The following is a 27,481-nucleotide window of genomic DNA, read 5'->3' on the forward strand; positions in this document are numbered from 1 at the left end:
AACAAATAAATAGATGTTACCTCTATCTCTGCGTAGCTGGGTGATTTCAGTTATTTTTCTTTTTAAATATCAACCTGTTTCCTTGTCTATAAGTTGTTAAAATCAGATCAGATGCTTTTTAAGGTCTCAGTTCTAGAATTCATGACTAATTACATAAGTCAACTAAAAACAAATAAAAAAATTAAAATGGTGCCTTACCTCAACCTCTTCCTTCATTTTAATATTTTCCTTCTTCAGAGAAACACACTGTTGCTCAGCCTCTGCTTTTTCCAAAAGAACAGCATCCAGACGTTCAGTCAATGCCTGTGTTGGAACAGGATGATCTGTTCAACTGAGTTTAAAAATAGTGGATTAACTACATGTATAATTCTCTCCTCACCTTTTCCAAAACCATGCCAGAGAAAGAATATTTAAAAAGGTATATTCATAAGAACAAAGAGAAAAGGAAAAAAGACATGAGAAATTTTAGTATGTCTTTGGAAAACAAAGTGGAGGAGGTGGAGGGACTGAGTGAGAAACAGAAGGAAGGCTATAGCCTAAGGACTTGCACAGGGACGCATGTATGAGAAGCTGGCAAACACTCATTAGAAAATTAAATGCTCAGAAACTGGAAGCACCAGATACTGTGGAGGGAGGTATAGCATGAGGGGTTCAAAAAGTGGGACTGATTGACAGTCTCAGTAGGGAGTGGTTAGAAAAATGGGCAAGAAACCACCAACGGCCCTCCTCCCTAGAGAAGGTTTATTCTCTGCAGAAACAAGGAGGAGGAAGTTAATGAAGTGGAAAACAGGACGACAAGCCAAGAGTCAGTTCTTTGGCAATATGCTAACAAAATAGATCTCTTGAAAGACTGACCAAGAGAAGACAGATGTCACAAACAACATTATGAATAAAAGGGGAACCTATCTATATATAAAATAGAGACTACACAGTTAAGAAGAATATTATAATCCATTATTGGCCAATAATACTGAAAACTGAAATGAAACGGATAAAAATTCCTAGAAAAATATAACTCAAAAAAATTTAAAAATATCATCAATACTATAACTACCTAAAAATCCAACTAGTGGTTTAAAACTGCCCACCAAAAAAAACAAGGGGAATAGTTTTATAGGTGAGTTCTATTAAGTTTTCAAAGAACAGGCTATCCCAATTACATAGGAATTGCACCAGAGGAAATAAAAAGCAAGAATTACTGAGTTATACCACAAAATCAGCATAACTTGATGACAGTATCCAAGGACTTTACAGACAGGAAAATCAAAGATCCATTTCACTACAAATTTAGATAAAGTTAATCCTAAACGTTAAAATCTAGATAAAACGTTAACATTCTAAACAGACATCAGTCCACTATAACTCTAGAACTGCCCCTAAACTTCTTACATGAAATAACAAAGAAAAACTTTGTTGTTCAAAAATACTAAAACAAAGCAGACGTAGAAAATTTAGAGTTCTATATCAAGTTATAGCTATTATTCAAACACGAGAGTAGAATAAAGCCATTTTTATATAAAAGATGGCAACAATTTTCCTCCTACGTATTCGTTCTTAGGAAGCTACAGAAGAACAAGCTCTACCGAAATGAGGTCAACCAAGACAGTGGACGTGATGTGACCAGCGAGAGGGGGGCCAGCACAGGAAAGCAGTACAGAAACCCACAGGGTCAAGGCAAAAGACCAATTCCAGGAAAACCACAGACCAAGAGAACAACCAGGCGACATTAGCACAGGACAGAGGCTTTAGAAGGCAGGAGCCCAGGAGAAAATGTAAATGATTATTTGATCAGTTTGACCATTTGGAAAGTAGAAGTCATTGTGAAAGACAACTAAATTTTCATCTGCTCTAACAGGAAGTTAATAGCTAATATCTCACATGTATAAATCAAGGAATAGCAGCACAGCATATTATTTAGAAATATAGAAATAATTTCCATACTTTATTCAGTATCATAATGAGTTATTTCGTTTTTGGTACTATTTCTAAATCATGTGCATATATTATTTTTGTTAAAATAATTTTAGTTTTAAAATTAGGTTTTTCACATTACATAGTATTAGAATATAAATTTCAGTTTGGTGAATTACCAGAAGCCAAAATACATTAATAATTTTAGGAAATATATAGAGAGCATTATCTGAAAGTTATAAATAACCTTAAAGATTAGATGTACAAAATAGACAGCTACTTCCCAGGAAATACAGATTTGATTCCAGCAAAGAGAACTCAACAAGAGTGACATGTACTAGAAACTTCAGCATCTTAACATGCAATTGTCACCTTTGTCTTGGGCTTGGAAGCAGCATGTGAGTTCACTTAACACTATATATCTCAGATTTTGACATGAGAAATACAGGTTTTTATTCCTCTTTTTTAAAAATCAAATATGCCGGTTTGCAATAAAACTTTACATGTATTTTAATGCACTAAAAGATGACTGCTAGAAATTTTAATAATCAAAACTTGTAAAAAGCTGTACATTTTTACGAACAGAAAACCTTGTATTCAAAGCCGTATCTTCCCCAGTGTACTTTTCCAATGAAGAGATGAAACTTAGCAAGAACGTCTTCTCCGTTTTCCGGAGGTGCAGAGCACATTCTATGCTGCAGTATATGATTTTTCTACAACTGCTGAGTAACTGCTGCACAGATTTTCTGATCACTCCCCAAAGTAATTTTCTCATTAGGACTGGAAACCAAAGATTTCATTCTCATTTAATTTTACCAAACCTTTACTTTCTGAGATTTGAGTGATCAGGGTAACATGCTTTAATATTAAACTAATCACTTGAAAGGTCAAGTTGGCTGACAGAGAGAAACTTTCCACCCTCATCTTTAGAAGTAGTTTTGACAAAATGAGAGAATACAAAGGAGGAAATAAGGAACAGATATTTAAATATTCTGAAATGCAACTGTATAAAAAGTATTCTAAGGGCTAATAGTTAACTGATACAAAATTAGGACAGAATCTCTGCAGCTGTCTTTTCAAATACAAAAATCTCCTTTTAGTGTGTGGGTGTGTGTGTATGTCCGTGTATATGTGTGTAAAACACCCCCACAAATGACACATGGTAACAGGAATAAACAATTACTGCGCATGTGTGACAGACCCAGTTCTAACTGCTGTACGTGCACTAACTCATAACACAGCTCTAAGAAAAGCAGGCATCATATGCTCTCTAGTCTACAGATGGAGGAACAGAGTCACAGAGAAAGGACGAAGAAAGCAGCCCCGATTACAGAGCTGGTCTTCGGCAGAGCACAGGTCTGAAGACCTGAGCCAGGCAGTCTGGCTCCAGAGTGAGTGCCCCTTGTTAACTGCCATATAGTTGCACTTTGGTTATGACTAATTAAGGAAATACATAATGACCAAAATAAACAAAATCATTATGAATTCAGCAATGTTTAAATCAATCAGCACATTACAAATCCAAATGGGATTTGTGTACACAATTCACACTTCATGTACTGTTTCAGTTACATAAAGAACAAAATGGTCGTGCAAGACACGCATAGGGATTTACAGACTCCTTGTAGAACTTCCTGGGAGTCCCACAATCGTCCATGGCTCTCAAGTTGGGAGCCACTTAACGAGAAACTAAGATAACACATAATTAAGGAACAGAGAGCAACAGTCAAATTTAAATGTGGAAAAAGACGGAAAAAAGTTACAGCAGAGCTTTGAGAAGCAAGGTTAGGCCAGGTTGGGGACGGTAGCATAAGGGGCATGGAAGTAAGAATAAGAACTCTCAAACAGGGAACAGCAAGACACAAACAGCAGTCTGTGATCCGGCAAGGGCCCGGGCAGCCAGAGAGAGAGGGAGCCCAGTCAGTGAAGTTCGACACAAGGTGTTTAACAAAACCGTGGAAATGGAGAGAAGAGGATAAAGTGGAGCATCGCCCCGAAGAACACGAGGTCTCTGGCAACTGACACAAACTCCAAAGTTAAAAGGCCCCCAAACTGTGCTGCTCCTGGCTGTCCAGGGCAGGGCATGTGGTCGTGCTGAGTATGAAAAGAGGACAAGAGAAACGGGTGAAGATTTTCCCCCCAAACAGCTAGAATTTAACTGTGACATCTGATCACAGTAGGCATGTCCAGGGACACAGCCCTATAGATTATATCTATAGATGATCAGCCCCAAAGTTGCCATCAAAGTCCTGAGAGCAACTGGGTTTTCTGAGGGGGAGAGGGAAGAGCAGGACTGAGACTGAGGCAGTGACCATAATTAGCGTGCGTGGGATGAAAAGGACAGAAAGTAATACCCATTTCAGAACAGAATGGGAGGTTACTTAACTCTCACTTTTTACAGTCAACCAGAAAGGTAAAAAGTGTAACCAAGGGCCGAGAGGAAGTGGAATCCCAGGGACAGGAAGCCAGATAGTGCTGAAGCAGGCTGACAGCTCTCCAGGAAATTTGACTTATCATCAGCATTTTTTCTAAGTAAATAAATAAAAATGAAAGCAACATTCCCAGCTGTCTCAATACCTTAATAATATCATCAGTTCCTCCAGCAACACATTTTGATTTGAATTCTTCAATTTCTTTCTCCAATTCTAAACAATTATTAAAAAAAATAAAAGATACCAGTTCAGAAACAAAGAAAATAATTACTGGCTAAAGTGATAAGTACATTCTTAAAAAAAAAAAAAGTCACTACAAATCAGAAAATATTTAAGATGCAGCAGATATTCTGAGGAATCATTAACTTCACCCAGTATTACCTTTTACTTTCCTTTTTATTATGGAAAATTCCAAACAAATAAAAAACTAGAGAGAATAGTATGGTTAATCTCTATGTCAATCTTGTTTCATCCTCACCTGTATTCACTTCCTCCTTCCCATTTTTTTCTTACACATTCTGACATTTTTGAAGCAAATCCCAGATATTATTTCAGCTGTAAATAACTCCTTACTGAATAATCTAAAAGCAACAACTAACCTCATATTAAACACACGTGTTAATCCATTTCATCAACTCATGTCTAGGTCTGGGGCCTAGAATAATCTTTCCAAATAAATTATTCTTTTTATGAGCAGCTGATCCAATCTCCGGAAACACAATTTGACTTTCTGTAGTAGAAAATAAGTCTTGGCTTTTAGGCTGGGGCAGTTAACACCTGTTAAGCCATTGGAAATTCAAGAGCTCACCTATACTATTAATAACGGATACTAGTATCTTTATCTTTTTGGAATATAAAGAAAGGGAAGCTGAATAGGAAATATTCAGCAACCTCAGCAAATAAACATACTTCATAATTTCAGATATGCAAATCTTTTATTGCTTTACTTGAGGCCTCTTTTTACTTCTTTAGGCTCAAAACCTCATGTCTCTAACATTTCAATTGACTACTCTAGAAAAAAATGCTTTACTCAAAATATACAATCCACATGAAGTTAAAAAAAAGTGCTTATTTAACAAACTATTTTTTAAAATCCTCCTCCCTGACTTTTACTAATTCAAAGGCAACTGCAGTTTAGAGATGTGAGATAACTAAAAATATCAGGGGGGAATGGTTAAAATGTTAACTAATAGGAGATTCCACTAAACTAAGATTTTACTGGATTCACTCATTAAACAAAACAAGCCAAAATACTATTAAAAACTAATATTTATAACCATGATTAAGTAAGACTGTGGTCACGATGAATATTTTTAAGCCAATACCTGTACATCTGGATTTAGCTTTCTGTATTAGCATCATCTGCTTTTTGGCGAACTTGATAAGATCTTCCCTGGGCAATGTTTCCAGCTGAAAGAGGTACTGATGTTACCAATTTGTTGCAATTCGTATTTCTACTATACCACAAAAAGAAACACAAAGCTTGCCTACAAATAAAATCATCTTACGGAATAAATCTTTGTCAACCAAACACCACATATCTTAAGATTAGCAAATGCAAGTTTATCTCAATAATTATTAGTTAAGCAACTACTGTGAAATGTAAGAAACGCACATACCCTCTTGTATTATAGATATCCTTGTTACAGGTTAAGATACTCTCTGGATTTCGATTTCTTTAATTGCAAAATTAGGGGACTAATTCTACTTAAAAGTTCCTTAGAGCTATAAAATTATTTTATTCTACCTAAGGCTGAAAGAAGTCTCTGGCCACCTGGAAACACATAAGCCTGTTCACTACAGCAACACTATAAATCGGGTTGCATTAGGCTTTAACTTAAAAAATCAGGGAACGTTACTTAACCCCTGTGGGCTCCGTTTTCTTGTCTGTGAAACTGAGATAACAGTACTTATCGAGCTGAAGTGAAGGGAAATAAAGTGCTCAGGCGAGTGTCTCAATCTGATACTCAGTATGCAGAACAAACCTCACCGCCTAGAGACTGTGAAACGCTGCCCAGGGCCGTAAAAACGACCCCGTTCACCCGCCCCCACGACCCGGAGGCGCGCGTGGGGGGGGGGCCGCCCCGTCCCCCGACCTCCAGCGCCTCACATCTGCGAGCCCGGTCAATGTCCGAGACCCTGCAGGGCCGCGGCGGCGCCGGGCAGGACAGGAAGTGACCCCAAAGCCAGGGCTTCTCCCCCCGGGAAACGTGACAGAGGAGAGAAGGGAGCTAAACGGGTGACAGTGACCCTCCAACTGAGACCCCGGGGGAAAGCGTCCGGCCAGGCGGGCCACCCTTCCCGGCTAAGTGTCCAGTTCGCGACCCCGGCCGCTTCGGAGCGCCGCTAGTCAGGCTCCCTTCACCTTGGATCTCCCGGTGCCGGGAGTGGCTGGGGAGGCCACCCCATCGTGAACAGGATCCTGCAAGACAAAGCGAGACCCGGCGGTCAGAGCGAGTCCTGCGGACGCCGCGGGGCGGGCGGGCGGGCGGGGAGTGGAGCGGGCCCTCAGCTCCTCAGCCCCTCAGCCCCCAAGCCCCGGCGCTGCCGCGTTACCTCCATGGCCGCCCGCAGCCCGCACTTCCGCCCGCCGCCGCCTCGGACGGAGCCCGACCGTGGGTCAAAGGTCGCGCTTCTCCGCCGGCCCCGCCCCCCCGTCTCCACGGTGACCGCCCGGAGGCGCCTGCGCCTGCGCTTCCGCTTCCGTCTGGGAGGAGGCTCCCCACGCGCGCCCCGCCCTAACCCCTCCAGGACGGCCTCGAAGGGGCGGGGCGGGGCGGCCGTCAGGGAGGGGCCTCGCCGGGCTCGGGTAGTCGCCCAAGTCTCCTGTCTCTTCAACTGTCCCTTCACCTGTCTACTCTCCTGTCCCCTCAGTTGTCCCTTCAACTGTCTGCTCTCCTGTCCCTCAGCTGTCACCTTAGCTGTCTCCTCAGCTGTCCCTCTCCTGTCCCCTCACCTGTCCACTCTCCTTTTCCTCACCTGTCTCCTCAGCTGTCCCTTCACCTGTCCCTCATTTGTCCCCTCAGCTGTCCCCTCTCCAGTCCCTCAGCTGTCCCCTCAGCTGTCCCCTTACCTCGCCCTTCATCTGTCCCTCACATGTCCCCTCATCCCACGTTGGTTCCCTGAGACACCCTTCGTGCTGGGACCTGGCACTGGGGCTGTGCCCTGTGGCTGCAGGTGGCAGAGGGCGACCGGAGAGCACCCATGGCCTGGACCCCGCCGTCCTCCTGGACAGTGGTGGCCCCGGTCCCCGCCCGGGGGCACAGCCTGGTGCGGGGCCTCTGTTGACACTTCCCTTTGGTGACAGCGAGGTCTGTCTTTGTACATGACTGAGGAGACAGCCCTGAGCGTGGGGACGCTGGCACGGGAGGGAGTGGCCTGAGGACACCTGGTCCCAGTCCCCGGGACAGAGGTGTGATGCCTGAGCCGGTCCGAGCGCTCTGTTAGGGCAGCCAGAGCCTGCCGTTTGCTGTCACCTCCAACGCCCGTACTCGTATCTTGGGGGCAAGAGTGCCAGCTTGCCAAAAACGTCCCCTGTAAGGAGCTGGCTTCAGAAAACGCCCGTGACTTGGACCTTGTGCTGTGTTGTGGTGAATGACTTTTCCACACTAGACAAGTCATCCCAGGCAGGTTTTTAGAAAACTCACGAGTAATTCCTAGAAGCCACCAAAATTCTTAATGTTTATGTGGCAGCAAACACCATTCAGAAAGAAGACCAAATAGTTCGGCAGGTAGTGCCGGAAAAACCCAAGACTTTGAGCAGCTTTTGGTGAAAAATAGAGGACTTCCTGTTGCCCTTTCTCCATCAAGTCCATTGCCTTGTATGCAGCCCACACTCCATGAAAACTTAGTTGAATCTATTAATTAACTGGTGTAGAAACCAACCAGCAAAACAGAACCTAAGATCACTAGTCAGTTTTTTTTAGGTTTTGAGTAAGCTTAGAACAGAAACTACAGGGATATTTGTTCTATTAACATTAAGGACTTAATGCATTTTTTCCCTTCCAGTATGGGGTACAGCCGAGGACCAGGGTTTGCATTGAATTGTCACTTCTCTTAAGGTTTTTTTAATCTGAAACATTTCCATGGCGTTTGTCTTTTATAAAATTGACATTTTTGACATTTTGTTAGAACCCTCCACCCCCAAAACAAAAACAACCAAATTCATAGATAGCAGAATGGTTGCCAGAGGCCAGGGGTGGGGATGGGCAAAATGGGTAAAGGGGTCAAAAGGCACAAACTTTTATTTATAAAGTAAATAATTCCTGAGGATGTCATGTACAGCTTGGTGACTGCAGTTGACAACATTGTACTGTATTTGAACACTGCTAAGAGAATAGATCCTAAAAGCTCTCAAGTCAAGAAAAGCATTTTTTGTAACCATATATGGTGATGGATGTTAGACTTATTGTGGTGATCATTTCACAAGACATATAAATACCAAACCATTGTATTGTATACCTGAAACTGCTAGAATGTGATGTGTCAAGTGTATCTCAAAAGAAGAATAAGAAGAATTCACATTTTTGAAAACTATAGTCCTCCCCAACCTTCATTTTATTTTTTCAATTAATGTACGGAAATATTGCCTTGCCTTTTGGCACACAGCTCTTTGAATTTTAAAATCTGTGCAGACTGGTGTGATCAGTCTAGAGAACAGTTTTATTACCCCTGGGACTCCTCCGAAATACTCGCTGTGGCCTACGATCCTCCCATCCCTAACCTCTGCAAACCCCCGTCTGTTCTCCGTCACCACCAGTGTCATAGAGATGGGAACATGCAGCGTGTTACCTTTTGAGACTGGCATCCTCACCTTGGCAAGATGCCTTTCAGATTCACTCAGGTTGTCGCACTTGTCAGTAATTTGTTCCCTTCTGTTGCTGAGTGATGTTCACTGTACAGATGTGCCCTACTTATTTATCCATTCAGCAACCGCGTGACATTTGGGTTTGTTGGGGTGATTAAGACTAGAGCCACGATAAACATTTATGTACAGGCTTCTGTGTGAACCTAAGTGTACAAGTGAGTATAAATTATAAAATAAACATCACTTAACTCACTTGGGCAAGACACACACTGAAAGACAGTTGGTTTGGTTTAGAGTAATTCAGTTTAATTTTTGTCTCTCCTTAGTTTGGCTAGTTGAATTTCTCTCGTTGGGTGTGTTTATGTTTAAATTGAGTTGAATTGTTTAGATTACTTACAAATCCTGCTGGTTACAAGGTTTTGTGTAGAGTGAGCAAAAGCAAACACAGGCAATACTAGCCCGGCACCTGAATCCAATGGCGTGTGGCCTGGGTAGTGAGCGTCCTACTGCTCGAGCTGAGGTTCTTTTCTTCCTCATGAGAAGTGGAAGCGGGAAGCCAGGCTGCTGTCAGCCATCCTCTTCCTGTAGTCGTCCTCAAACCTCTCATTCTGGGCCACCGTGAAGTGGTTCTTCCAGTCTCCAACTGTCCCTGAAACAGCCATGGGGGAGAGTCAGCAGCTGGCGAGGGTCTGTACTCCTCTGTTGTCCAGTTTCTGTGAGATGCTTCTGCTCCTCCTTCCAGGAGGGGCGGACCTGGACCACACGTGTCCCCCCCACCCCACCGCCGCACCTCTGTTCCTTTCCCCCCAGCTGGCCTGATCAGCGAGATGTGGAGGAGCGGCCACCAGGTGGGGACAGCGGGCCGGGTGCCTGCCTCTGTCCTGCCCTCCTGCACACCCCAGCGTGGTTGGTGCTGTGCCTGCGGCTCCCATGCTGCAGGCCTACCGAGAAAGGCCTGCTTCTGGAGGGACTCAGGGTACAGTTTTGAGAAAGGAAGGGGGAAAAAAGTTTCCCCCCCAATTTTCCACTTGCAATCCCTGTTCCCTTCCACAGAGCTTACTTTCATCTCATCTACTGTCTTGTGTATTTTTAACGTTTTTTTTTATTTGTTTGTGGCTAGAATTTCCACTAGGGCAGGAATTTTTCTGTGTTTTGTTCACTGCTTGGAACATTATCTAGAACAGTGCCCAGCATATAGTAGCCGCTCACTAAGTATTTTTGAATGAATGGATCTAACTAATAGCTTAGAGCCCTAATTTATAAAATGGCTTCTTTTCTCCACCTGACTTTATTCTGTGTATTTTCACCATATGAGCCAGAGCTCTGGAGTAAAAGTGAGGATGAGAGGTTGGACTTAGACACCAAACCTCACTCTCCAGTTGTGGCTAAATACTGATTTCATTTCATCTGTAATTTCTTAAATCCTCTTTTCCCAGAATCATTCATTACAGATTGCACATTTCTTATCTATAGAAAAGAAAAATCCCCAAAGACTCTGAAATAGTGGACAATACTTGAAAGATTATGGCCAAAAGAAAACATAAAAACCTTTTCTCATGAATGGAGAAATTGATTGATTCATGATTTCAGTTGGAACCGATGAGTAGTTTGCCATTGGGTTCTGCTTCATGACATCAAAGGAAGTGTGATGGACAATTTTATCCAGAACTTTGTTGTCTAGGCTCTTTCCAATAAATTCTGCCAGCTTCTGAATTTCATGCTTTGGGTTCTATGATCAGAGTCAAAAGAAAAGACTTGATATAAGATAATTTAAATCAATAATAGTTTTACAAGAACATTGAATGAATTAATAGCAGTAATCAGTAACATGTCATGAGTTAAAGTCGTCTCACAAATGCTCAGCTTTTCAGAAATGACTCATTTTGACCTACTGACTCATATTGTTCTCCTTGTATCAATTGGAATCATCACGCTTTTCTTTCTGGAACATGGGGGCATCGGCTGAGCCATGTCAGTGAGGTGGCCTGTGGTGCTGGGGGATGTTCCACTGAGGGCATGTGACCAGGGTTACGTCCAAGTGTCCTGCTCCAGCCAGTCATGGGCCACAGTGGGGTCTTGGTCAGCTAAATGCGCAACAGGGAGTGTTGCAGGGCCACTGCTGAGAACAGAGGCTGTGCAGCAGCTTTGGGGACATGGCCACGGCCAGCCTGTCTCCTGCTTCTGACATTAATAGAAGGGCCCCCAGACTTTTGCAGTGGTGCTAATGGGGGGCCAGGAGGATGGGAGGGGACATCTCTGCACCCAGGAGGCACCGTGGCACCAGCTCCAGTGCCCCCACTGGTCCGGGTGAAGCTTTCAGTTCCATTGTCACCACTGTTTCCTCACCAGAGGGACACGGCTCAGGATGCCGTGTGCAGGAAGTCCCCTGTCCCCAGAGGCATGGTGGGCTGGGGGTGGGGTGGAACCCTACCACTGTGTCTTCTGCCTTAAAATGGGCCCCTTCTGAGAAAGCTTGGATGTCAAAAGTGCCTACTTGGCCTGACACAGACTAGGAGCCAACAAGAGTGCTGAGAACTGTGAGCCTCGAGTGACCACAGTCCAGTGACACTCGGAACGTGATCACAGAAACATGTGAAAGGGCCGTGGGGGCTCTGAGGTTAGACTGCCTGTTTCAACAAAGCTTCTTCCTGGTGCTCATCCTACAGTGGGATCCACCCCCACAAAAGGGCACTGTTCCCAGGGGCACGTCCTCCGTGGACACGGCTGTGACACACAGGGTGAGCAGGCATCACCCAGGTGGACATTTCCTGGTCTGAGCTCATTAGTGCCTGTTAGCATGTTCCCGTTTGCCACATCTGCTCGTAGAGGAGCAAACACTTCCTCATAACATGCAGCTCCCTGCCGTGACAGTCCTTAACTGAGTAGCTGCCTCTCGATTTGTGTGTCTGGACAACCCTCTGAGCCTCAGTAGTGCCCGTCTGTGAAACGTGTTCCCCCGGGACCCAGGCTGCCAGTGTCTCCTTCTGCACATACTCGCTTGTCTGGTTTTTCCCTGCCTTCCGTGGTGTGTTAGTACAACTGTACGAAGCAAGCATAAAGGAGGAAATGTTACAGTGGTATCTGTGTGGGGTGTCCCGCAAGCCCTTAATCATGGTTCTGAGAATCCTAGAAATGTGACGATTTATCTGTTTAATAAAAACGGTAAACAGAGAACAGATCAGATGTTACTTATAAAAGTCCTGGCGATGTGGTGTACAGCATGCGGACTGCAACTGATGATGTGGTGTGTCTGAAAGTTGCTGAGAGAGTAGATCTTAAAAAGTTCCCCACACAAGAAAAAATTTTGTAACTCTGGGAGGTGACGGATATTAACTAGGCTGATTACGGTGATCCTTTCACAGTGTACACAAATATCAAATCATGGTGCTGTACACCTGAAACTAATATATGCCAATTATATCTCCATAAAAACATGGAAAAATGATTGTGTTTTTACTCTTTTGATATTCTGTAGGCACAAGTGGATAAAGCCCACTAGTGATTGAACCCAAGAGAAACGCAGCTAAACTGATGTGCACAGGAGTCCCCTAGCAGTTGTGTAAAACTGTGCGTCTGAGTTAGCAGGCCTGGTGTGGGCTCCGAGGACCCATGCAGCTGTCTGCGAATTACCTGTTGAGAGCCCGACTTTCAATCATCAGTTCAAGAACACAGACTCTAAGTCTGTATCGGTCCCTGTGTTCAGTGGAGTCAGAATTGAGTAGATGATCGTTTGAGTAAACTCTTGTGACACATCTCATTTAGCCCCTGTAACAGATCTTGGAGGAGGATATATTACTGTCCCTTTTTTGCATTTAAGGAAACTAAGTAAGTCTAAGATACTAAGCCTCTTCACCAAGAATAATTGCCAGCAGGCAATAAAGCCAGAACTTGGATTCAACAGATTTGACTCTAAATCATTAGCGTTTTCCATTACACTACAATTTCTTAAACTGTTTCTTAAAACTATGACATCCTCAAGTACTAACGGAAAAAAACCAAAATGTGCTAGAAAAAAATTTCCCCTCCTGAATGGAATTTTAAACTAGATGTGCAAGGGAAAAGAGGCGTCATTCGTTTCAGGCTGCCATCTGCCTATAAGGAAAGGCATCCCATACCCCAGAGCGCAGGTGAGACTGTGATACAGAAACTCACGGTGCCCCAGGTGCACTCTGATGCGCGGCCAGCGGCCAGTGAGATGCAGCGTTTTCTGTGCCCTGTCCCACTCTGTGGGTCCCTGAGGGGGTCCACACGTTACACCCCAGGTGTTTTATGGTCAGATGGGAACCGCGGAGGCGCCCTGCCCCTTACTCTTTTCATGTCCTCGTAGAAGAGGTAGAGGATGCGGTGCTGGTGCCTGGCGTCCCACCATCCCTTCACGTGGTCGTACCAGGAGCCCCAGCACACTGCAAGAGGGAACCGGCAGTGAGTCACGAAGCCTAGCCCGCAGACACCCCACTGGAAAGGGGACCCCGAGGGGAGGGAGAGTGTCACGGGGTGACCCCCTCATGGTAAAGAGGGCAGAGCCCTGCTGTTCTAAGGAAGTGCCTTCTTCTTAGAGTGCTTGAAGAGTTTGAGACAGGAAGGAACCTCACCTTTCCCAGTCAGAAAATTCTCAAAATACTCTTCCCAGGTTCCTGGGGCTGGAAGGGCTTTATTCATCCTGTGGAAATGGTAGTAAGACACCATGTTGTCCTTGGGGTTTCTCGCTACGTAGATCACCTGGGAATGGAAGCAAAAGCAGAATTAGACCCAGAGATGGTTATGTTCACGCGGGTGTGTTCCACACAGATGAAGTTTTCTGATGCTGCTTTTCTGTGATTTGGCTTTTGTGGGAGATGAAAAGCATTCATATCAATTTGCATATGGATTAATGTGAAGAGAACTCTCTCTTTTTTGTAAAAAATTTAACAAGTGAAGTGTTTTCAGAGGAAATTGAATGAAGACGACTCAGGGTGTTCTAAGGAGTGAACTCTGAGTTCCTTTTGCTTTCTACCTTGCAGTTTTTCTCCAGCAAGGATGGTGGCAGCAGTTGGATGGGAAGGTGTGTCTTTAGGGTCCGTGGTGAGGGCATTGCGTTGGCTTGTTCCAAACCTGTGTTCAAAAATGAATTTTCCATTACTTTCCACTATTTTTATCTATTTGCTTCAAAATCTCGCTGCTTTGTTATTACGACATTACGAACGGTTCAAGGCAGCCTGTACTGTGTGCAGATCTTGGCACAGGTAAGTGGGGCGCGAGAGGATGTTGGTGTCCCAGGTGTTGGGCGAGTCCCTGGGATGTACTCCATCAAGTGAGGGAGGGTCCTTGGCTTCGCGCAGGAAGGAATTCAAGAGTGAGCCACAGCAGAATGAAGGTGGATGTATTCAGAGGGATACATACTCCACAGATAGAGTGCGGGCCGTTTCAGAGGGTGAGAGAGAACGGCCATGAGGGGTGTGGAGTGTTAGTTTTAATGGGCCTGGCAACTTCATATGCTGACAAGTGGGAGGATTATTCCAGCTGCTGTGGAGAAGGGCTGGGATTCCCAGGAACTGGGCCACCACCTGGCACCCCCTTTTTGACCTGTTGTGCTCAGCCTCGAAGCTGTCATGGCGCCTATGGGAGTGCCATTTGCCATGTTAATATATTGCAGTGAGTGTATAATGAAGCTCAAGGTCTCCTGGAGGTCAAATCTCCCGCCATCTTGGGCCTCAAGTTCCCCTGGGAGTTGAATTTTCCTCCACTGTGGTGCTGAAGGTTGTGTCCTTCTTTTCACGGTTGTCCCCTGCCCCTTCCCCTCTTATCTCAGTCTCGTCTGAGAGCATACATCCAGCCCTGAATGAGTTTTTTTGGCTAGAGCAATTTTTAACCATAACAATCAACCAAATAGATCAGAGCCTAAAAATTCAAGCCCTTCCACCGTGAAATGACGTGACTTACGCTGATCCTTGTGGAGTGAAACTGACGTCTAACTGGAGAGTCAGAACCTTGCTTCCTTTTGCACAGTCCCGCCCGGGCTTAGGGAGGCTCTGGAGCACAGCAGTGGCCAGGCATAGCGGGCAAGACGCAGCTGCCTGATGCCCAGAACTCCGAGAGGCTGCGGGCCCGAGCCCGCGGCCCAGGCGGCTGCGCCGTACTCACCAGACTCCATGGTCGGGATCTTCCACTCGATGAAGGGGAAGCGCTTGTGGGTCGGAGCTCTCTGGCTTCTGCCAACGTCACACTCGTTTTGTATCAGGTCCACTATCTCCTGTGTCCAAGTCGTTCCTTATTCCACACAGAGGAGGAAGAGGCACAGACCTTTACAGCTGCGTGTCCTAGAATATGACCCAGCGCTTGCCAGCACAGCTGTGTGAGCTTTGGGGCCAGGTTTATAACGGAATTCAGAAAACATCATTCTTTGTATCTCGTGTGATCATAATAGGAACTTTTATACAAAGACTCCAATTTGGAGTGGCTGTTAGATTGATAAATATATGGTTCTTTTTTTTCTCCACCATTAATCGTGACTGTTGTGCTGTTGAGTGAGCTGCGTATTTCTCTAGAAAGGGTGGGAGGCGGTCTTTCCCACCAGACTGTGAGGCGGGGAGTAGTCATGACATGGCCTTCGAACTGTTTCCTCAGCACGCGGCATCGGGCTGCCACCCAGGGGCCACTTAGGGCTTAGTGTCCCCTCTCAGCCTTTCCTCTGTTTTCCCTGAAAGGCTGAAAAGTGCGTCCCTAGACCTCTTGGCCGCTAAGGTCTGAATGCTACCTAGATTCTGCCGGTGAGATGCATGAGTCTGAGATTTAAAGGAGGGGGGTTAGGGGTCACCCTTCCCGAGATCATGACTGCTGGTGGTGGCCCCACCAGATAGAAGATTTGTGGAGGTCACCCCACCCTTTGCTGCCCAGGGCCTTGACCCAGGGGCTGCACCCCTACTGCCACCAGTGCCATGGGAGAAGGGCCTCTGTCTCCTGATGCCCCCAGTCCTGACCGACGTGGGGCCGGGCGTCCTGACAGAGTCCACATCGGGAGGAGGCTCTGAACCGTGGGTCTAGGCTGATCTTCCTGACCGGCTCTGATGCCTGCCCTCGTTACCGGACCCCTTTCTCACGCTCTCAGTTCACTTCTGGGTCCCCGGGATCACCAGCATTTTACGTCCCTGATGAGCTGGTCTCACCTTTTTTGGCACCGATGCCTTCATCGTGGATGAAGGACCTATATTTCTTTAGCCCTGTACTCAGAAGGGGTGGGAGCCCTGTGTGCTAGCCTGTGAGATTGCTTGGAATTTACGGGCTGGCAGTGGCACAGGTTCGCCTGTGGCTGGAAGTTCCAGTGGGTGGAGCGACGTCTCAGCTCAGCCTCTAGAAGTCGGTGACCCTACAAAGTGCTTTTGTCTTGGCTCATTCACAGAGCACCCATCCTTTCCCTAAAAATTAGGTGTAAAACATACGGGTCACCTGGGCTCGTTTCTTCTTCCCACTAATCAGTGCTGCCTTTATTAATGTGTCGGGTTTGGGGGACTGACGAAATACCTCCTCGGCTGGCAAGCGTGTTACTTATTGTGTGAGTCATTTGGATTGCCCAAGTCCTACTAACTCCTAACCTGTGAAAACCCGAAATGAACCGAATCTTAGTGCTCATATTTGACAGGTGGAGAAAGGACTAATTATTAAACATTGTACTGAAATTACGGTAACAAGGTAGAGTTGTGGATGAAATTAAGGCGCTAGGATGTGATCCTCACCAGTGGTTACTTTCAGAAATTCACATTTAGAAAATTTTTATCCTGAACAGACTCACAATGTGTAAGTTCAGAAAATCAGGGCCGATATGAAGCCAATGGACATGTGAGTGTAAAGCCCGTCAGACTTTGATCCGATCTCTGCAGACAGAGGCGGCGAGGCGTTGGAGTGTGTGTGTGTTTGTGCACGTGTAGCAGAAGTTATTGACAGGGAGCATGATTTTGCAGAAGAGCAAAGAGCAAGTGCGTACGCGGTCGGGGCATGGACTGAGCTCTGTGTTTGAAGTCGACATGTAGACCCACGCAGCCGGCGGCAGAGAGCCACTTCCCCTGGCTCACCTCCAGTCTTCATGGTGCCGTGGCTGGGCTCACGTTTGTCTTGTTTCTACAGTGACTTTCTTAAGCTGATTATTGGGATAAGAAAGTGGGTTTACCGCATACCCCCAGGGAGGGTGGAGATTAAGGGAGCAGTGCCCGGACCCCGGAGTGGGAGACGTGTGAGCTCAGCGTTGCATAACCCAAGCCCCTGCTTCTCCCCAGGGTCTGCAGTGAGGGCCTGAGTCCGGAACAAGCAAATCAACAACCGGCCCTTTTGTTTTCAGCTGTTTGACCCACTTTCTTCCGGGGAAGTAAGTGATATGGACATCATGGGAAGAATTAAATTCTTAAAACGGGTATGTCATTTTATATTTTTTGTGTGGTTTCAGTTTCCACCAGTGATTTGTCTTGCCCGGTGAGCAGTTTCCCGCTGAGACCCAGCTTTACCTCATGATCGATGCATCTTGCCCACTCATCCCCATCTCTCTTCGCCTGTCCCCCTCACCCCTACCTGCTTTCGGATAGGTGGAAATGAGGAGGTCGTCAGGCCGGGCTTGGAAGTTCCAGATCTGCTCCCAGGTGTCACAGGTGGGCGTAGGCTGCAGGATGCCCTGCACGCAGTCCACAGCGAGGCGCTCGGCCCATCCCCATGTCAAGTCCTCCATTTCACGTAAGCCGACAGTGTCAGAAGTCAGAGCTCTGCTCTGGGAATTCCTCTCCGTCTGCGGCTGCACTCGTGGTGTGGCGCAGATAAGGCAGACTCAGACCACAGGCCTCCCTCTGCTGGCCAGCTGGGAGCTGGGAACTATTGTTCAGGACTTTACCCAGCGCTCTCCTGACCCTGTCCCGCCTCCTCCCCAGCCAGGCCATGACGTGTCACTGCCGAGAAAGGCCTCCTGTTTCTGCTTCTTCTCTTTCTTCACAAAATAAGTCACAGATCGCCATTAAGTGTTTCTCCTGGGAATTTTAAGCTTCTTAAAGAGCTGCAAGGCACCTGCCCGTGGAATCACAGGTTGCAATGCAGAAAGAACAACTTCCCTGAAAGGGCTGCTGACAGCCAGGGGCTGGAGCTGTGTCTCCCAGCACGGAGGTGCGAAAGGGGCTGCCATGTCATTTTTAAGTAAATGGTGCTCTGCTGGGGAAGGGCCCCTCCTTTTGCAGGCTGTCCAGTACCATATCAACCGGGGCCTCTTCACAGACTTTCGAATATCTGTCTCATCTACAGCCAAGTGGAATGCAGAAGCTGGAGAGCTGCAGAACACATCCCCCTCCCGGGGCCCGCCTCTCAGGCTCCTGCCAGAGTCCTGTGGGCCTCTGTGCTTCCCTAGAAGCCCTGCTGTGTGTTTATGCTGTGTGCTACCCTCCCGGGAACCATTCCTGGCCCCTGCTGGAGTTTTTTCCCTTCTGTTTCAACCACAACCCTGCTCTGCTGGCCATCTCAAAAAGAAGAGCAGACCCGTGCAGTTTTCCTGTTTCTCCTTGTGGCGTAATCGTCTGGCCTGTCTCTGGCTTCTGACACTGTGTTTCAAAAACCCTCAGAAGTTCCTGAGTGACCGCAGTATCTTCGGTTGTTCTTAGAGACCCCCTTTCGACCACGCCTGAGTTTGTGCTAACGAGGTGGCTCCTGGTGGGCCCTTAGTTTCCGAGGAAGGGCTGCCACACCAGGAGGATGGAGCAAATTTGTCGGTGACATCTTTCCAACAGCATCTGCTTACCTCGTGTCTCTGTGTCACGATCTGGTAATTCTCCCAACATTTCAATCTTTTTCATTATTATTTTGTTTGTTATGGTGATCTGTGCGCAGTGATATTTGATGTTACTTTTGTAATGGTTTTGGGTGCCATGAACCGCACCCCTGTAAGACAGAGAACCCAGTCAGTAATGTTGTGTGTGTTCCAACTGCTCCACGGACGGCTGGTCCCCGTCTCTGCCTCCCCTCGGGCCTCCCTGTCCCCTGAGACACAACAGTATTGAGACCAGGCCAATTAATAGCCCTGCAGTGAATGACCTCTGAGTGTTCGGGTGGAAGGAAGCGCCACACGTCTCTCACCTTAAATCAGTGCTGTGCACCGGCAACATTGTCAGCTGACTGTACTTCAATAACACACACACGTATGTATGACTTAAAAGGTGAAAAAAAAGCTCAAAAAGCTTCGTGAGGAAGGCTGTCGAAAGCCGAGACAGGCTGAGAGCTGGGCCTCTTGTGTCAATTAGCCAAGTCACGGCTGCGAAGGGAAAGTCTTGAAGGAAACTAAAAGTGCTGCTCCAGTGAACACGGGAATGAGACAAAAGTGAAACAGCCTTCTTGCTGATGCGGAGAAAGTGTTAGTGCCTGGAGAGGTCAACCAGCCACAGCGTTCCTTTTAGCCAAAGTCTAATCTGGAGCGAAGTCCCGACTCTCTTCGAGTCCGTGAAGGCTGAGAGGTGAGGAAGCTGAGGAGGAAGAGTGTGAAGGCAGCAGAGGCTGAGGCTGGTTCACGAGGCTTCAGGGGGGACGCCGCCCTCGTGACGTCACAGTGTGGGAGGCGCAGCCGGTGCGGGTGGGGAGGCCGCGGCAGGTTCCCCGGGAGACCCGGCTCAGATCACTCACGGCGGTGGTCGCGCTGCACAGCAGATTCCCAGTGCAGACGAAGCAGCAGCCTCTGTGGGAAGCCGATGCCGCCCAGGACTTCCACAGCCAGAGAGGAGTCAGTGCCCGGCTTCAGGGACTGTGAGGGAAGGGGCTAGTGCAGCTGATGATGTGGAGCTGAAGCCAGTGCTCATTTACCATCCGGAAGTCCTGGGACCCTGAAGAATGAGGCTAAACCTGCTCTGCCTGTGTCTGTAAGTGGAACAGCAGGGCCTGCACGACAGCACATCTGTTTACAACACGGTTACTGGATATTCTTAATCCCACTGTTGAGACCTACTGCCCAGAAACAAAGGTTCCTTCTGCAACACCACTGCCCCTTGTCAGGGCACCTGGTCCCCCGAGAGCTCTGAGGGGGATGGACAAGGAGGTCTGTGTTGTTCTCATGCCGGTGACACAGCATCCACTCTGCAGCCCGCGGACCCAGGAGTCATTTCGACTTTCAAGCCTCATTATTTAAGGAGTACGTTTCCTAAGGCTGTGGCTGCTGCAGGTGGGGATTCCCCTGATGGATGTGGGCAGAGTCCACTGAAAACCTTCTGGGAAGAGTCACCATTCTAGATCCCATTTAAGAACATTCCTGATTCATGGGAAGAGGTCAAAATACTCACATTCACAGGAGTTTGGAAGAAGTTGACTCCAACTCTCCTGGATGACTTTGAGGGGTTCTAGCCTTCCGTGGAAGAAGCCACTGCAGACGTGGTAGAAATGGCAAGAGAACTGGAATTCGGCGTGGAGCCTGAAGACGGGATTGTGCTGCTGCGTCTCAGGATGAAACCTGAACAGACAAGGAGCTGCTGCTTATGGATGAGCAAAGAAAGCGGTTTCTTTCTTTTTTTTTTTTCAATTGAAGTATAGTTGGTTTATGTTATGTTAGAGCAAGGTGGTTTCTTGAGATGGAATCTACTCCTGGTGAAGATGCTGTGAAGACTGTTGAAATAACAGCAAAGGATTTTGAATATGACATAAATGTAGTTGAAAAAGCAGTGGCAGGGTTTTAGAGGATCGAGTCCAGTTTTTAAAGAAGTTCTATTGTGGGAAAAACGCTGTCAGACAGCACTGTATGCTGCGGAGAACTCACTCATGAAAGGAAGGGTCAGTAGGCGTGGCAAACTTCACTGTTGTCTAATTTTTAAGAAATTTCTTCAGCTACCTCCACCTTCAATAGCCAGCACCCTGACCAGTCAGCAGCCATCAACGTGGAGGCAGGACACCCCAGCAAAAATGTTATGACTCACTGAAGACTTAGATGATGGTTAGCATTTTTAAGCAATAAATATTTTTAAATTAAGGTTTACACATTGTTTTTTCAGACTTGCTCGACGCAGGGTGGCCACAGCCTTAACTTGTGGAAACTTCAGGTCTGTGGGGCACCTGCGCTTAGCAGGACCACAGGCTGTGGGCGGGGGAGACAGGGAGACTGATGTTGTGGGCACTGTGAGACCCCAGGCCTGGCCCTCGGCCTCTCTGGGCCCCACCCCGGCGCCCTGCCCCGCTCTGCAGTCCTGCCCCAGAGCCTTTCCCCTGTGGCAGAGCGAGTCAGCTCGCTCGACTGGGCAGTTTGCCTGTGGCCCTACTAGGCTGCACTTTTCTTGGGGGAAGTAGCCTTATTTTTATCATCTTTCGACACCCTCTGTCCCCACATGGATAGGGCCCTCGACACAAGTCTGCTGTCAAGTGACTGGAGCTGGCATTTCCGATGACTAAGTTTGAGAGCAATGTTTTAATTCAAGGAACATTATAGCACGATAGTGGATTACAGGAGGAACAGAAATGACCGGCCGTGCACTGTGTCACACACTACACGCTGCTATGCCGAAATTCACCTAACACTGCGAATCTGGGGAGGGGGAGCAGGAGGAGTGTTGAGGCTGGAAAGTGACACTGGGGCCCATCCAAAAGGCAGATCAGGAATTCAGGGCTGAGGGACGCCCAGGCATTGTTCAAAAGCCCTCCGTCAAGGCACCCAAGCCATGGTGGTCGCTGGAAACAGGTTTCTCCTCCACTTCAGGGAGGCGGCCGAGAGGACGTGTTTACTCCGGGCTGCAGAGCCCCACGCAGAACGACAGGGAGGTGTCAGCCATGTTTCTCGCATAGTCTTCATTAAACTTCTGGTTCTGAGCTTCAGTGAACTCCCATGACTCCTAAGAGGGTAGTGGAAAGCACACTCAATGATATGCTCACACACTTTAACCACTTTGCACATCAGTCCCTTCCTCTCAATTCCTAACGTCCCCGCACAGACACCAGCTCCCTGGCTCCAGGTGACTGCCCCGCTTGGCAGGGGAGGTGTCTGCAAATAGCTTCGCTCTGAAACGCTCGGGACGCGGGCTAATTCTCCGCATCGCACCTTGAGCCCTCTGACGGGCCAGCGCTTCCCGAACCCTCAGAACATCTAACTTTCTCCTTAAGGTAACAGGACTGATTTTTCTCATCTTCTCTGGGGTGGCTGGAGGGCTGGTGCACGTGGCTGCCCCGCAGAGCTCTCTGTCTCATCTGTGTCCCTAGTGCGGGCAGCGTTCCGAGTTGAACACGGCTGAGGCCTCTCCTTCCCAGCCTAGGTTCTCATTGTGTTCACGTGTGATAAAGCAATGGCCTGTGAAGGGACGGTAGGGTTGGTTAACTTTACTTCACACTTAATGCAACAGAGTATTCAGACGTTTTTGTCTTTCATAACTGAGAATGGCCACAGAGTCTATAGAATGCAATTTCCCTTCTGATGGCTCCCGGCCGTCAGCTTCACATAGGCTCTCTGAGCCGTACAGCGTTATTTTCATGTGTGAAATGTAAATTTCCTTAATTTTCTAGGAGTAATAAATTACATGGTTACATGATTTATCAATGGGATTACAAGAAAATTAGATGCCTTAGGGCTATCAGCAAAATGGTGGAGTAAGAGATACCAGCCTTCACTCCCAAAACAACAGCTGGCTATCCATGAACAAAAGCAGTCCTGGGACACTATGTGAGGTGAAACAGGCCAGATATAGAAAGACAAATACTGCACAATCTCACTCATGTGGAATCTAAAAAATGAGACAAATGAACTTATTTACAAACTAGAAATAGACTCACAGACATAGAAAACAAACTATGGTTACCAAAGGGGAAAGGGGGTGGGGGGAGTGATACATTTGGAGTTTGAGATCTGCGGACACACACTACTGTATATGAAACAGATGAACAACAAGTTTCTACTGTACAGCACAGGGGACGATATTCAATATCTTGTAGTGACCTATAATGAAATTATTATGTGTAACTGCATCACTTTGCTGTATACTTGAAACTAACACATTGCAAATCAACTCTAATAAAAATGTTAAAAAAAGGAAAAAAAAAAGAAATCAGGTTCATTAAAGATCAAATTAGAAAATTTCTCCTTTGAGCCTTAAGTTTTTGCTTATTTTATCAAACAAAAGGTACCAGAATTTTGTTTTTTTTTTCATTTCCCTAAAGTGGTTACAACCTCAACAAATTTTGTCTCCATTAAGGAGTCACCAGCATGGGAGCTGGGCTGGCGGCTGCAGGTCCTGGCTCCGGCCAGGCTCCAACCACTCAAGGTGCCTCCGTGGTCACTCTCAGTGAAGGCATTTTGACTAAGTGGCCACCCTCCCAACTCATAAGGCCAATGACCTTTGCCACTGTCCTCCAGAATGTGAAGGGAGGAACACTAGTGTCCTGGAGATTAAAGGCTTTGCTTGAGAAAGACGTTTTTGTTAGGTGTATTTTTGAAGCCCCGAGTTAAGCAGAATTAAAGCAGAGTTCCTTCTCAGAAACGTATTTATGCTCTGGGGCTCCAAGGGGGCGGGTGGTGGGTTCCCACACTTCTCTGAGGGTGAGACGTGGGCTCTCTCTGAATAAGGCTTCGAGAAACTGGCTTCAGAAAACCCTTCAGGCAGTGATTCACCCAGCTCGAAGGCAGAAACCCAGTTAGGAATCAGTGAATTCTCTGTTATGGGAGAAAGGCAGAGCGCACACACGTCACCTTTTTTCATGAACGGAGAAAGCTCATGGTTCATTTTCATGTCATGTAGCTGTTTTTCATGACATCAAATGAAGTGTGGTAGACAATTTTGTCTTAAACCTCTTCTTCTAGGTCCTTCCCCAGGAATTGCATCACTTTCCTGATCTCACGTTTGGATCCTTTTGGGAGGAGTAGAAGGCGGTAGTAGATTTTTTTCTGCCCAAGGAGAAAACGTAACAGTCAAACCTTAGCGAGCCAAGCATGGTAAGAATGGAGAAAACATTTAAAACCAATGTTTTAAAAGCCTGTTAGTTTATGTTTAAAAGTAGTTCTAACAAGTTATGCTTATTATTAGTCTTATTATGTGTAGATTTGTGACTATCAGATCGCTAAACATGGCGGTTTCGAGTGCCATTCCATGAACACAACCCTGTTTCCTCCGTGCTCGAATGGACGCTAGCAGGCAGGCGGGAGTGTTTTATCTGGGAAGCATCATTGGCTTTACTCATGGGGGGGGGCAGATAAGACGCTTTTTGGGAGGAGAGGGCTGTCCTTCAAAGTAAACGAGACGTGTTTCCTCTAAGTGGGCGTGGAGCCTTGGGGCGTTCGCTCCCACGTCCCGTGTCCCGTATCTCCCATGTCTCGTGCTTGCCACAGGACTCTGGGCCGGATGGGGACATCTGTTTACAGATGTGAGACCATGTACTCTGAAGGGAGGGCTCCAGGTTGGGGTAGGTGTCTCCTGTAGGGAGTCTCGGGCCCTCTGGGGCTCCCCAGCTCCCTGCCACCCTGGCTGAGCTCACATCCTTACGGCCCCGCTGACTAGTCTCTGCAGCTCTCAAACAGGCGTGGGGCTGGGGGCCACAGGGACCACGCTGACACCTTGGAAAGCTGCAGATGGACAGGAAGAGGGGTTGGGCCCAAGCCAAGTAAGAAGAAGGAAGGGGCAGAGACCTCTGTCCACCAGAGGGGAGCAGGGAGAGTAGAGTGGTTGACAAGGACCCGGGGACCAGCCAGGTCTGCCCTGGGCCATGCATGCAGCTCATGTGTGAGCTTATGGCACAAACTTCGGAGCAGGATGTCACGTGCAAAAGTATTGCTCATGGGGAACTTATATTTAAAACAAAAGATCTTTAGCATTTTAAGAAAGCCAACCAAAACAGTTCCACCCTTCCTCACTTCCTCTTTCCTGTTAGGTTCCTAATCCTTTTCCTGGGAAGTCAGAGCAAATAATGGGGGAGGTAGCCATCCTAGAAGAAGGAGCCTGGCTCGGTCCCTCCTGAGTGAAAACTGGACTGGAACCCTTCACATTGTGCCAGCATCGGCCCTCCTCCCACGAGGCCCTGCAGGGCCCCAGGCTGCCACCGACGGGAGGGGAGGGGCTGCCCGCGCCCGGCCCCTCCCTGAGTCATTTCCTTCTGCGATGCCCATGGAGGGGGAATCACTGCCCGCACCGGCCCCTCCTCCCCTTCTCACCTGGAGTCAGAGATCCCAGGTCCCGGGGATTCCGAGAACCCCCTTCCCTGCTCCTTAGAGCAGAGCTGAGCTTCTGTTAATGGGTCTCACGTTGGGGCGCCCGTGGATGTCACCCGCCAGGGCAGTTCACCTCAGCTTCCGAGGCCAAGTTAACTCTCGGGGCTCTGGTCTTCTCTGTGAGAGAGAGGTCAGACCGCAGGGTCTGAGGACTGTCCCCAGAGAGTTTTTGAGTGTCGAGGCATAATTAACGTGCAGTGAAATGCACATACCTTCAGTTTACATCTCGATGGAGTTTCATTTGTGCACACGCCCACGTAGCCAGTGCTCAGATCAGAATGAGGCTGTCTCCACCCCTCGGAGAGTTCCCTTCCCAGTCGATGCCTCACCACCAACCCCTGCCCAAGGCAGGCGCCGTCCGGACTTTACCCCCTTGGAGAAGTTCCTCCTCCTCATGACCCTCATGCTGATGGTGTCGTCCGTGACCTGCCCTCTGTGTCTGGCTCCTTCCTTCCATGTCGAGCAGATTCAAGGGGCAGCTCCTGCCCTGCCTCCCCCACCCCATCTTCTCTTACCTCCAGACTCTGTCCTAGAGGCTGCTTTGTCAGGAAGATGTTTAACTCACCCTCTTACCTTACGGGTATGTCCTTCATGTTTATTTTACTTCCTTAGAAGGGTGAAAGTTATGAATAATATAAGCTGTAGAAGCAGACGACTTTGTTTCTGAATTTTTGAAACTGGAGGAGGAAATAAAGCGGTGAAATAATCTAGGTAGGCATTTTTACAATCCAAGTAGGGAAATCCAAGTATTAGGCAGTATTTGTCTGCACCAAAGGTTGACAGAACCGTTCTGGGGAATTGAACAAATTAACCAGCGTTTTTTGAGCCAGGTCGGGCACCAGTTTCCTCCAGGCTGATACCGAGTCTTCTGACAGACTCTGCAGCCACTGCTCAGGCCTGCCTCCCTTTACCTCCGTTTTCTCTTTGTCACAAGATCCAAGAACTCGACCTGCTTCATTTCGTCCTTAAACCTGACGTTGCCCAAATTAACCCTCTGTCTTGGTGAGGTTGTCACCGGTTATTAGGTTCTTGTCTTGCTACAGAAAGAATGAGTCAGAGACGGGACTGGGAGGTTAAGAAAGTAAAGTGAGGATTTATTAAGAGGTGGATAGGACGCTCTCAAGGGGAGAGCAGGCAGGCTCAGGTGGGCAGCTGCCCTGAGTTTCTTTGGCAAGTTGGTTGCACAGGGTGTAAAAATGAATGGGAAGAACGTTCCCTGGGGAGGGAAGGGTTGGGGGTCGTATTCCCTGAGTTCCATCCCCGCTTCACCTTCCCGAGTGGGAGAAGGGTTTTTGTCCTTATTTAGTCTGGATTGAAAGTGTCATGGCCTCGGTGCATGATGGGCACGTCTCATCTGCAAGGCTAATTTTATTGAAATGAGGGTATAATGGGGCTCCAGGTACACTGGAGGTGGCATCTCCCGCTATCTGGGGCCGAGTTGGTTCTAACCAGTTTATGTCGTAGCCTCACTGTCTGTGTCGTCCTTTTAGTGGTTGTGCCCGCACCCCTGCCTTCCCTCCTGTCCCGTCGTGAAGACGACTTCCCTATGCTACTGATACTGTTACAGTGAAACAAAACAAATGAGACAAGCTGAGCTCCCTGCTTGCGTGTTCTGTGGCTGGACTGTGTCTCAGAGCTTTATGTGCTTCAGCTCATTTACTCCCCAAGTTGTATGAGGTGTGTACGGTCTGACACCGACTCCTACGTGTGCTTTTTCCCAACAGCACCAAGCAATTCTCCAGCACCAGCTGGGTGTGCTACAGTTCAACTCAGTTCTGACACCACCACCTGGACCCCACAGGTTAAGGGCTCAGTCCTACAGGATGGCCCCCCACCCCCCATACGGACCTTAGTCACTGGTCCAGGTTGGCACCTGTGCTGCTGTCCGACTGGCTGCAAACTGGAGGACCCCTTCCCTCCCTCCTCCAGTTTGATTAGTTCACTAGAGTGGCTCTCAGAACTCAGAAAGTACTCACTGGATCACCAGTGTGTTGTAATAGGATACAGCTCAGGAACAGCCAGGTGGACAAGGTGTGGGGAGGGGGCATGGGGGTCCCATGGCTTCTCCAGGAACCACCCTCCCATCACCTCCAAGTCTTCACCAGCTGGAAGCTTTCCAAACTCTGTCCCTTCAGGTTTTTGCAGACGCGGCAGCAACAGGTGTGATTGATTAAATCA

At 47.5% G+C, this 27,481-nt stretch overlaps 2 protein-coding genes and 1 long non-coding RNA gene across 5 annotated transcripts in view; all 3 read right to left on the bottom strand.

The window, feature by feature from the left end:
- Nucleotides 1-6,997, bottom strand: part of GCC2 (GRIP and coiled-coil domain containing 2) — a 37,612-nt gene extending 30,615 nt beyond the window's left edge. For both annotated transcript variants that reach the window (XM_074354619.1, XM_074354620.1), the window contains exons 1-5: nt 6,900-6,997; nt 6,709-6,765; nt 5,669-5,753; nt 4,489-4,556; nt 199-303 (exon numbers count right to left, since the gene is read on the bottom strand). In XM_074354619.1, coding sequence (XP_074210720.1) covers nt 199-303; nt 4,489-4,556; nt 5,669-5,753; nt 6,709-6,765; nt 6,900-6,905 — 321 coding nt within the window. In that variant the 5' untranslated portion in view covers nt 6,906-6,997. The remainder of the gene's footprint in view (nt 1-198; nt 304-4,488; nt 4,557-5,668; nt 5,754-6,708; nt 6,766-6,899) is intronic.
- Nucleotides 6,998-9,434: 2,437 nt separating this feature from the next.
- On the bottom strand, nt 9,435-17,976 carry SULT1C4 (sulfotransferase family 1C member 4). The gene is made up of 7 exons (XM_010959109.3): nt 17,686-17,976; nt 15,271-15,396; nt 14,144-14,241; nt 13,743-13,869; nt 13,459-13,553; nt 10,699-10,879; nt 9,435-9,799 (listed from the first exon to the last, which is right to left on the bottom strand). Exons 1-7 carry the CDS (start codon nt 17,837-17,839, stop codon nt 9,684-9,686), a joined length of 897 nt encoding a protein of 298 aa, XP_010957411.1. The 5' UTR covers nt 17,840-17,976; the 3' UTR covers nt 9,435-9,683.
- Nucleotides 17,977-20,869: 2,893 nt separating this feature from the next.
- Nucleotides 20,870-25,674, bottom strand: LOC123618066 (uncharacterized). 2 transcript variants are annotated; one of them, XR_006726439.2, is made up of 4 exons: nt 25,516-25,674; nt 25,247-25,420; nt 23,792-23,986; nt 20,870-21,947 (listed from the first exon to the last, which is right to left on the bottom strand). It is a non-coding gene; the product is annotated as an uncharacterized LOC123618066 (long non-coding RNA). The 2 variants fall into 2 exon arrangements; XR_006726438.2 differs by having other exon boundaries at nt 25,247-25,671.
- Nucleotides 25,675-27,481: the final 1,807 nt, after the last annotated feature.

The sequence above is a fragment of the Camelus bactrianus genome, chromosome 28 (genome assembly GCF_048773025.1).
Source record: "Camelus bactrianus isolate YW-2024 breed Bactrian camel chromosome 28, ASM4877302v1, whole genome shotgun sequence".
Taxonomy (NCBI): domain Eukaryota; kingdom Metazoa; phylum Chordata; class Mammalia; order Artiodactyla; family Camelidae; genus Camelus; species Camelus bactrianus.